Source organism: Crassostrea angulata, chromosome 5 (genome assembly GCF_025612915.1).
Source record: "Crassostrea angulata isolate pt1a10 chromosome 5, ASM2561291v2, whole genome shotgun sequence".
Classification (NCBI taxonomy): Eukaryota; Metazoa; Mollusca; class Bivalvia; order Ostreida; family Ostreidae; genus Magallana; species Magallana angulata.
The window spans coordinates 47330425-47342843 of NC_069115.1; the positions used below are offsets into that span (position 1 = coordinate 47330425).

General features: G+C 31.2%; 1 protein-coding gene across 1 annotated transcript in view; it reads left to right on the plus strand.

The window, feature by feature from the left end:
* Window positions 1–9655: 9655 nt before the first annotated feature.
* LOC128185077 (uncharacterized) overlaps window positions 9656–12419 on the plus strand; it is a 31814-nt gene continuing 29050 nt past the window's right edge. The window contains exon 1 of the mRNA XM_052854752.1: window positions 9656–9736. Coding sequence (XP_052710712.1) covers window positions 9656–9736 — 81 coding nt within the window. The remainder of the gene's footprint in view (window positions 9737–12419) is intronic.

Genomic DNA, 12419 nt, shown 5'->3' on the forward strand with positions numbered 1-12419 from the left:
CTGGAAATTTATTTTCTGAATATGGACATGCACAATGATATACATGTATTTGATCTTAAGTAAGCTTTTATACATATAATCTGCTTTTTATGAGAAATATGCAATCAATTCCTCATAATACATTTAGTTCTTGTTCCGAAGAAAACTTAAAATAAATTAAATCGAGGATTAAAATACAAATCTACTGAGTTTTGATGTTGAAACGTTTTGTGTTATCTTGAATCACTAACATTCTAGAGTTAAAATACTAAAGCAACATGTGTATTGCCCCCTTTTTAAAAACTTATCGACCCACTTCCGTTTATTTCTCATTTAAGAAGGTTCGATTGTGATGTCCATTTTCATTCTGTATTAATCTCCTTTAGAAGATTAGTTCTATAAATAAATATAGGCAAATACCCATACTGAAATCTAAAATATAAGAATTTTTTCTTTCAATACCATACTTTACAGCAACATATATATGAGAGATTGTGCCAAATAGTAATCACTAAAATTACTTTTCTGAATATCTTTGGCAAATAGAATAACAAATGGTCATCCATAGGAAACATTAGTTTAAAGGAAAAGTTTGTGTGTAAATTTGAATGTTTGCATCAGTCTAGATCGCCATTTCAGACATTTTCCCTTTATAGGTATAGGTTTGAACTATGAAAATATATCAAGTGGTGAGCTGCAAAATCCTAAATTATTAGAGAAGGGCACTCCTTATGAAAGTTACCAGATCAACCTAGAATCAATTGAACCAGATGTAGGTGAATGTGCATTAGCAACTATTAGTAAGTGAAAACTAAGAACTCGTCTAGGTACTGTGGAATCATTTTTGTTCGTGGAGGTCTATGTTTGTGGACAGCCAACAAAACTTGATGCGATAAGGTCTAATTAATACTATCTGTCTCCGTGTTTATAACTTTGAAAAAAACAACCAAAATTTCATCAATTTTTCCACATACTCAATAGTAGGATATAAAGAGCACAATGTTGCTCCAAAACAATTTTTACATACATTATTGTTGATATTATTTTAAATATCATATTAACAAAACGGTGTTGGAGCAAGCATGCGATCGTGGTTTCCTTTTCAAAAAACTGATAGCAAATCTCCCATTTTCGGCTTAAATACGCACTGTTTGTGAAATTCACTCATTATCAACATTTAATATTTCTATTAAGACTTCGATTGGACAATTTATCTTTATAAATCTGAATTAGATATATATTAAATACGCACTGTTTGTGAAATTCACTCATTATCAACATAAAATATTTATATTAAGACTTCGATTGGACAATTTATCTTTATAAATCTGAATTAGATATATATTAACCTATCTTTTTGCAATTTTTGAAAGCTCTATTCATAACTTTGAGTTTTGGGGCCAAAAAACATTGGTAGTGTAATTAGGATGATTTTAATAAATATTAAACAAATGATTGTGTATAGGTTCGTGGGGATGTAAATTCGTGGGCAAGGGCTACCCACGAAAGCCACGAACATTGGTCCCCAACAAGCATTGATGATTACACAGTATGAATCTTGCAATAACAGGCTGTTTTGTGTTAATTGTAATAATGGAATTAATCCCTAAGGATATATTTATTAACACAAGCAACAGCAACCTTATCTCTTGTCGTGATTCTAATAAGGATCAGGCTAGCTTTGGCTAAACCATCGGGTTTGGTGTTCGCTATTGATTTCGGGTTTGGCATCCTTTTTCATCAACTTCTTCCATGATGCCGAGTCATCAGACAAAATTGCAACTTGGCAAGGTTTCTCGGGTCTTTGATGTACGCAACTGTTCCAAGGGCCTGCTCAAATCTTGGGAATAGGTGGTCAACTGTGCCCAGGGTCTACCTTGCCTAGCCATTAACCCGCTTTAAGCAAAGCGCTGTTTATCTACTATTTGATCCATTGATTATTTATTGACTCAATTCATCAATTGACAATGATGATTGATATTGATTGATAGATTGATTGATTATGGATTGATTAATTTAATAATCCTATTGCTTATGTAATTAATTTATTTTGATTGATCAAACAGTTTGATTGATTGATTTATGGATTGATTGATTGAACAACCCTATTGCTGATGTGAGTGATTTATATTTATTGATTGAAAAAATGATTGTTGATGTGAAGATTTATTTATTTATTTATTTATTTGTTAATTTATTGTGCAGCCATATACCTGCTTACCTATTGGGTGACAGGTTGATTGTTAAAATGCATGTTCAATTTCAATAAATAAGCCATGACCAAAAACGCCAGTTGGTGTTCAGCCGTTGTCTTTTATAATTAGCTCGTATGCTGCGGACATTTATACATTGGTATGGCTATATAAAACTATTGTGTTTTCTTCAAAGGTTGAATACTTAGATAAGCCTGCTTCAGATATATATAAAAAATATAGATAAAGATTATTACCTCTCAACCTTTGATGAAATCGAGATACTGTGGAATCATTTAATATCGTGGTTGTCAAATTTCGTGGATTATGGGATTTTTGCTAATTTGTGGGGATGTTATTTCGTGGAAATGTCGTTTTCAGTTTCAGTAGAAATTAAATATTTTATGCATTTCTATATATGCATGCTCAATGATTTATGTTTAATTTGACACTTGGATTCCCAACTACAAAAGAAGCTGTTGCAAAAGGTGGGATTGTTACCTAACATGAAAAGGACCAATTATTCATATTTTTTCGATGATTTCTTTTGTTTTTAACAACATACATGTACATGTATCTTTCAAAACGACATTCCTTGCTATTTCATAAAAGAGAAAAACAAACAAACTTTCTATATTTATGTGTACTTTTAAAAAAAAATCCCGTGTTCACAAGAAAATATTTATAATTCAAGCTTATAACGTGAACTTCAAACAATAGGTTATATTGAAAACATAATAAGCATTCATGCAATGTATCACATTAACAAGCGTTTAAATGACTTACTTCTGAAATTTTTCAAAAAAGCTTTGTATATTACCATTTCGTGCGATTAAAAGAAATAAAGACATAAAAAATTTCAACTGTTCCGGGATTGGAACCCAATCAAAAATGTCAGAACCTTATCTATGCATAACCACTCGACTAATTTATATATGCTTTACAAATAAAATTTACACAGTGTTTCTTGATTTCAATGGTATTTATTTTTTTCAAAAAGTTAATTAAAAAAAAAAACAAGAAACAAAAATCGGAAATGAGAGTTTTCAAAAAAATTCTGACTCGTAACGTTAACATCAAATAAATGTTGTTTATACAACCCTCACTTATTATTAACAATATCACCCAGGTACTGGTTTCTTATTTTGGCTGGTAGTATATTGATACTTAAATCACTAGAAAATACTTCCCCCAAAAATTGTTTTCCACCTTTTCAATTTGTATACTTCCTTTGCATCATGTTATATAACATACTTAAGTCGTTTTTCTGCTGGTTTGAAAAACTTTTACAGTACATTGAGCCATCTTAATTAAGCAAACAGTGATGGAAATAGGAATTAGGGACAAATTACTTAATTAAAAGTAAATGATAATCATGTACATGTAAGAGTATTAAAGTAAAGAATTATGGTTCTTGTCTTGATGTAATACACTTTTAATGACACAACGTTCTATTAAAGGTAATTTGGAAATGACTAAAACGATTAATTTTATTACTTTGCTGTTAATACATTAGTTCTGATTTACTCTGTATTTGATAAAAACAACAATGATAATCATTAATAAAATATGTTGTGACAATAAATAATGTGCAGATCTAGATCACCATACTCTAAAAAATATTCTATCATTTATTTATGGCATTTCATATTTTCCCTTTCTTTTCAAAATACATGTATACAAGTTTTTTACAAGTTATAATAGCATTCAGATAAGTAAGTAACTTGCCCAAAGAACAGATTGATATTTAGTTGAGCTTTGTTAATGCCGTATATAATTCAGGTTCAGCTGTTAATTAGTAAATACAGATAAATACTAAGATTCCAAGTGAAAATAATATTAATCAACTTCACTTGAGATCTTAATGAAATGTCATTTCCTCTATTTTACCTTTAAAATTTTGTACATGTAAACATAAACAAATAAGATGTTTTGTTTCTTTTTTGTATAAAAAAACAAATTCAGCTACATTTGAACATGTCGGTTTTTGGTTTTCTGACAGATGCAAAATGCAAACATGTACATATGGTTTTATGACAGGATTCATACATGTAACAGTTTACTTTATCAACATTACAGGGTGTTAAGAAAAATGACCAGAACAGCCCATTGAATACACAGACTAGCACGAAAGTGAGACATAAAACATTCGGCGAACAAATAATGATCACACTAAACTTTAAAATATTGAGCTATCCAGCATTATTACATAAATTAAGTATCTCTTAGTTTTTTTTAAAATTTTCCTTATTGGTAATGTATTTTAAATATTTTTTTTACGTATTATACATAAGTTTTTAAGCAAAGAGTGATTTTTATTACTGGAATTGCATTGACAAGATATGTTAATTTCCCCATCGTGCTGATATTTGAAGTTATCTGCTCTATGTCATACAAAAAAATCAACTAAAGCCGTCTTAAAATTGTAAAAATCTTAAATATTGTCATCTGTTGAAAAAGTAACCCTATTCCATTAATGGAAAATATCTTAAACTAGACTTTATGGTATTATTACTTGACTCATTTGATAGGGTTTTCTTGCTTTGAGTTCTCTGCCCTTTGCAAAAAATATATAGAAACAATTCTTAATAGTAAAATTATCCTGAAACATTAAATTTAAAATATTTTGAAATACTTAATCAATTTCTCATATACTTAATGAAGGAGTCTTCTCGTTATTAGACATGCTTCTGACATTAAAAAAAAATCATGAAATTTCGACACAGACAAACAGATCATATATATATATATATATATATATATATATATATATATATATATATATATATATATATATATATATAGATAAAAATTAAATAAGAAAACACGAAAAACGTTCAATATAGCTTAAGCTATATTGAACGTTTTTCGTGTTTTCTTATTTAATTTTTATCTATAACTCGCCGACCACTGTGGATTTTATTGTGTTTCAATATATATATATATATATATATATATATATATATATATATATATATATATATATATATATATATATATATATATATATATATATAAAATATATAAAATATATATAAAATATATATATATAACCATATGATTTTTTCAGTTTAATCAAATGTTTTCGCATCAAGGCCAGGTCAAGGTTACTACCTTTTTCCTCAACTTAAAGGGTGATAAAAATAAATGTAGTTATCTGCAATTATGTAGACATCTGTTTAAGATATGAAGTATCTATTCTTCAATGAAATGATATAATATCAGAATCCATTTTCTTTGCATGTAAAATATATCTTCAAACTATCAACAAGAGGCCCACAGGACTTGACAGCCACCCGAATACCACAGTTATAAGGGTAAACAGTAGGTAGGGGGCTTCATGGACATCATATCAATGCATTAAGTTTATCTTCCTCTTCAGTGGAAGAAGGGATTTTCTAAGATTAAATGCACATTAACAATAAGACCATACTGGTTCCATTGTAGGGTCTGAATCCCTATCGCAAGTGCGATTATTTTCACAATTTCTGTCCTAGACAATTTGAATATCACAATGGTAAAATATTGTAACAATTGGTTTGCAGTTTTGAAAAAGAAGTAAAAATTGTGAAATTAGTTATTTATTAGTTACTAGACTTTGACACGTGCGTGCACGGGTTGACATTGCATATGATATCGGATATTAACGAAATAGATACATCAACACACCGTATTGTTGACATTTACATAACCAAGCTTTAAGCCTGCAATAATGCTATTAATTCCATTACATTCTGCTTAAATTAGTTAGAATAATCCAACTGTGGCGACGTCTCGCCACAGTTAAAATGCCTCCCATATACCCGTAATATAGCAAACAATATCAGAATCGCTCAGAAACGATTTTAGAGAAAATTAATAAAGGTGCATTAAAAATAATAGTTATATTATTCATATTCAAACCATTTTGAGGCTGTTAATATCTTTCATCTAAAAATTTAATTCATATTAATGAAAAAGTCAGCACTTTTTCACCAACGTTTTTTACTTGCTTCGAAATTACACACCATGTCGACGTTTGAAACTCTCCGGATTTTTTATATTAGAGTTATCTCCCGTATTTCCTTTAATGAACAGAATATATGACAAAATTTCAATGAAAATTTACATGTGTTTGAGTTTATCCATGCAAATGTGATATTGTGGAAACATAAACTAAAGAGCCTCCTATGATTAAACGTGAATGTAATGCGCATGCGCAAGATTGTAAAATCAAAAAAATCCAGATGATTTCCGGATATTTTAAAAGCATTTTCGTTGATTATTAATTAGCGAAGCTTGATTGAGAAAAAATAAAAACAAATTGGTAATCTTCAAGTACCAATGATGTTTAAAATATATAAAACAAAAGACAGTACTCTTACGATTTCTCGGTATTAAAGACCAAAAATTCGAGTCTATTATTTTAATATAGTAGTATAGATAAGTTATAAGTATTCATAATAGTTATTATGTGATTTGTTGAACCTTTAGACATAAAGGCCGAGGGTAACACTTGTGTCTGAAGTTCCAGCAAATCATATGTTACCCAAATCCCCGTCAACATCTGTTTTGTTATTCCCTTTACCACAGAAGCAAGTATAATTCAAGAGGCAACCATTCATATGTCCGCTACTCTGAGATTGGACAAACATTAGTTGATGTATCGGTCTAACAACTTTTCTTGTTGGACCGACAGTCTGATGAACAACGAATGTGTTATGCAATTTGATTTAACATTGATTTAATATGTTGGACTTTTTGTTGGTATGAAATAATACTAATAGAAAATATTAACCAGACAATATTTTTGAATGGGCTTTTTATTCAATTGTTGACTTTTCAACTTATAGAACCATCTTACAAATATCACTAAATATCACAAATTATGTAGATTCACTTGAACACAAACACGGGTTTCTTGTCAACTTGTAAACATGTGTCTAATTTTATATTTTTTATTTATATATTTTTCATCATACATTAATTACTACAATAAAACCGTCCCAATCAGAAAGGCATATTTTCCTACTTTGAAATAATATTATACTTAGACTGCAATGATAAAAAAAGATTAAAATCAACTTAAAGGTGCTTTTAATTAGAATTAATTCTCCCTGCTAAATGGCATGTAAAACTAAGATAACAATTAATGATATGTAAAATAAAGTTAGCCACCAATGATGATTCATACAAGAATTACATTTTCGCGGCCCATTTGACGTTTGCGTCAATGTTTTTTTTTTGTATATCTTTTTGTTTAGGCTACATGAAGCTGATCACTGAGAGTGTTGTAAACTTATAAATTCATGCATAGATTATTCAATGCCTTCAATATCCTATTTCGCTCGATTGGTACATGCATTAGTCAATACGGGTATTTTTTTTTATATTTACATCTACCAAGCAGTATTCCCTCTATTTATTACGGAACCATATAGTTAATTCATAGCTCTATAGAAACAGCCAGACTGAAATCTACACGCCCCGTTTATTGATTGGTCGAAATTTACGGCGGCTGAAACTGACAGGACCAAACTTGACACGCCCAGTTTATCGATTGGTCGAGACCAACAACTATATTCAAATTCTTAAAGATTTTTCAAATTGTTGTTAAAGAAGTGCATCCTTTTTAAAAAAAATGTAATCATTTGCAAAATGGCAAATAAAAATTAAAAACTATAAGCACGATATATTCAACCAAGAGAAAAATCTTCAAAATATTTTGCATACATTCGATGTCGGTATTAGCCACACATTTGACGATTAAAAAGAATTAATCTATATAAAGATCGAACTGATAAATAATGTACATTAGGAGGCGGTGTGGTTTAGAAATTAACCATCAGGTCTACGTTAAATCTTTAGAAATGATGATTTAAGCTATAAACTGTTTAACTTTGAAAAAAAATCCATAAATATTAGCTTTGAGACTTCTAATGGAGACCAATTTAGTCTAAAAATGGACTTAAGGTCAATTTCTTCCGATATGAATCGATATATCTTTTATATTCAATAGTAAGATCATTATATACACTGTTTACTTCATTATACAACAAAACTCGTTTATAACAAATTTCAAGGGACCATTGAAAAAACATTGATTTAGCCGTAATTTGTAATACGTTTATAACGAATTTGTAAGAAATATAATTAATAGAATATTCGATATGAAATAATCAGCTTATAGTGTTTTAAACTATCGTAAAGTATAAAATCAGTATTATTGCCGTCATTTTATAATAAAAATATCACTATAAATCTTTCACCTCAATTCTTAAAAAAAATACGTATAGAATATGACTTTGAGTATAATACATTTATGCATCTGAAAATTGCATGTATCGTCAACGAAGTTTTAAATAAAAATATGATAAAATACGTTAAAAGTTTGCCAGCGGGGTCTTAAAATTACTTCGTTATTTAAGCATCGAATCATTATTTTTTGAAAGATGTGGTCTCATAACTGCAACGGTGTGTGCATACAAATTGAATAACGCGCGCTAGCGTGTTATGAAAATTTGTTTGCACACACCGTTGCAGTTATGAGACCACATCTTTCAAAAAATAATGATTCAATGCTTATATTTATGTTTTTTAACATTTATTCTCTTTCCAAAAACATGATTTTTTTTTAAAAAATATCTGCCTTATTCAACGAGTAATGTTCAATTAACGGAAGAGCCATTGGGACAGCCGAATTATGCTGACAAAAATAGTGCACAGAGATTTGATAACTTATAAGCGAATTTTATTTTTCATTCTGTAATTTGATGAGTAAATACAACCATAAAATATGTAAAATGATATGAAAAACATATAGAAACTTAACTTTTGCAAATACATTGCAACGGAAAGTTTTTAAGCGAAAAAAAGAAAAATGAAAAATGAAAAAATTAATCCGAATTTCCTTTGTTTTAATATTAATCTACCTTTGTCGGAGCATATCTTCCTCAAATAAACAAACCATGGATATAAATATCGATATTTGTTAATAACGTTCTTATTTTATGTTTTTAAACAAACTTTGGACTTCAGATATTGAACTTTGAAAAATATTTTTTGAGATCTCAAACCCTGAGTAAACATAATCCTTAAACAACGACCGATCGGAAACCCCGGGTGATAAGATAAACTGTTCAACATTACAACTTAATAGTCTTTGCAAGTATAGAGGTTCATTAGGGGGTTTCCATGTCTATTGATAATAGTATTTTTAAGTGAGAAGACAATTTTTATTTTGCATTATTGCCATTATTACCATCAGAATCTGCTCTGAAAGGATACACAAGTATCACATCTAGATGAAAGCTGTTCTGATAAATTAATGAACGTATCTCCTCTCCTTTCCCGATTTGCTGTAAGGAGGTGTAGGTCCTTACATATTTCAAAGTTCATATCTCAGATATTTTGTAGTCCTATCGATCGTAACTATGGCCATATTGAGCGGTTTTATTTTTTTTTGTTGTCAATAGATATAACTTCGCATTTTATGAATAGGCGGCATGGGATTGAGCACAGCAGTTTGTATTGTGTTGTTTGGACAATTTGTGACCTCGATTTTCCTACTACATGTATATGAGTGTGTAAGTGTAATTTTTTTTAAATCTACTTATTCAATTTGAACAAAATTATACTTTTTTTAAAATCCGACATCATCGACAATTGAAGGTCCTGACATGTAATCCTGGTTTTGTTATTTGACTTTTTTTTAGTCCCCTACCGGTTTCACCGTAGAGCACTATAAATTTCCTCTGCGTCCGTCAGTATGTCTGTTGTTTTCCACACGTTTTAGATCACCTGAGCTGAAAGGTCAAGTGAGCTTTTCTGATCACTTTGTGTCCGGCGTCTGTCTGTCTGTCCGTACACAGGAATATATAGAGAAAAAATATTTAAAGATCTTCTCAGAGACCGATTGGGCAGAAAAGATGCAACATGTGTGGAAGCATCCTCGGGTAGTATAGATTTAAATTTGTTCAAATCATGATCCCCATGGATAGGGTGGGGCCACAATGGGGGGTCAAATTTTTACATATTAGGAATATAAAGAGTAAATCTTTAAATAATGAATACAGTCTGTTGTATATTGCCTTCATGCTAGAATTGTTTACATGAGTTACTGAGCATTTCTTACTACAGAGACCGAAGATACTTTTCCCTTATTTTTTTCCAGCAAACTCAGCGGAGAACGTACTCCAAAACGTTTATAGTCTCGGTTTTTAAAGTCATACTCAGTAAGGCATATACATATAGTACGGGGTACGAGCGCATGCGCATTATAGACGATAGAGCGATAGTGCAATTAAGCAATGGCGATAGAGAGCTAACGATGACACGATATAGCATCGCGTCATCGATATCGCACCATCGCGTTATCGCTATCGTTTCATCGTGCCATCGAACCATCATCATCTCATTGTCGCACCATCGCATCATTGTCATCGCGCTTTCGCACCATCGCTTCATCGTCATTGCATTATCTCGTCTTTGCACTATCGACCCAAATCTCGATGGTGCGATAGTAAGCTACATGGCCCTATCCGGATTCCGTTGGAAAGCGTGCCCTGTTGTTAAAATTCGAAATCCTAAACGCCCGGTTTAACAAAATTTGCATATACTGTCTTTTAGAGTAAGCAGTTAATTCAGATTTATCAACTTTGCAATAATAGATTCAGTAGACTAACATACCTTTGTTAGACTTGTAAGCTTTAACAGCATCACCTGTATTTGTCCACACTGGAGTCGTCAAACCACTACTTTAGACATGCACATCTCGCCATTTGGTAAGGATAATACATAAAAAATTTTACTTTTAAAATTTATTTTTTTAATAAATTCACAAAACAAAAAGTAATATACACATCTTCATGTACGTACAACTGAACTGCAAACAAAAAAATTGTTTTATCCTGAACGGAGGAGCGATCGGACATACCCTATTACAAGATTGTAACCTATGCAAAAATGTTCAACAGCTTCCATTTTTTATTTTTCGCACATGTAATCAAAAATTTAAAATAAAAGTAATATGCTCATCTCTGATATATGGACAGTTGATCTGCCACCCCCTTCAAAATAACCTCTTCCAATCTTGAAAACTATAGAAGGAGTTATCCGGAATAAAAGGAAAGTACTACCCTTTTGAATTTGCAGTCGCCCATCCATCCACTATTTATACCATTTACAACATTTTAATTACCCGATTTTCCTATAGAAAATCCGGTTATAATGTTTATGTAGCTATCTACGCATTCCTGAAAAAAAAAATCATTTGACCGAAATCAAATCTTTGTTATATTCAATCACTAATCTATTTTTTTTTAAACGCATGCAACGCAAACAAATTATCGAAGTACTTAATAACTGGAAGCAGGGTTCTTTTAGGATGTCATTATGCAAATATTGTGTAGTAAAGACTGACAATCAACTTTTTTTCGATTTGCAGTCGAATACATATGCTTTGTAAAGTAGAGATATGTGCCATATTTTAACAGCAAAAATCAAAGTGGCGGCCCTCAAGCGTGAAGCGTTATGTAAACATTTCAACGACATAACAAGTCAATAATTGCTTACCTTTATTTAATATTACGTTTTTTTACCATTACCATTTTTACCATTTACCATGGTTTCCACGCGCTGCTGCAACTTTAGTTTAAGTTTTAGCCAAACATTTTCTATTTTAAATGGTCAAACAGGGAGATTAATTCCTGGCTTTGTAATTCTCGACATCTTGAGCGCGGTGGATTGGGGCATTTTTGTCTTGGAATAGAAAGTTCTAGTTGTGAAAATGGGTGGCGATTACGGCCACAAGTTCTCCTAAAGGCTTTCTATGTACTTACAACGATTAATAGTACTATTTACAGTTATAATTGTGCCCACACCTTGGTATGTTATGCACCACCATATCATAACTGAGATTTTCCGTTGAGACGGGGGGAGTGTTGGTTGGGGGTGGGGGAGTGTTGGTGGGGGCGGGGGCGGGGCAGATACAGTCTGGAGACTCGGCCCCGTCCTTGCGCCGCCATGGATAAATACGTTTTTTTTTTCCAAAACAACCTGACTTTCATCAGAGAAATCACTCTATCCCACTGATCGTTTAAACGCCAGTTCAGCGTACCTCGGCATCACCCTAATCGCTTTTTTCTGTTTACTTCCCTCACATGGACTTTCTTCTTCACAACACGTCTATGATAACCCTCTCGATTAAGACACCATTGGACAGTTCGTTAAGACACATCTTAGGGCCAGTTTTCATTAAAACTTGTTTAC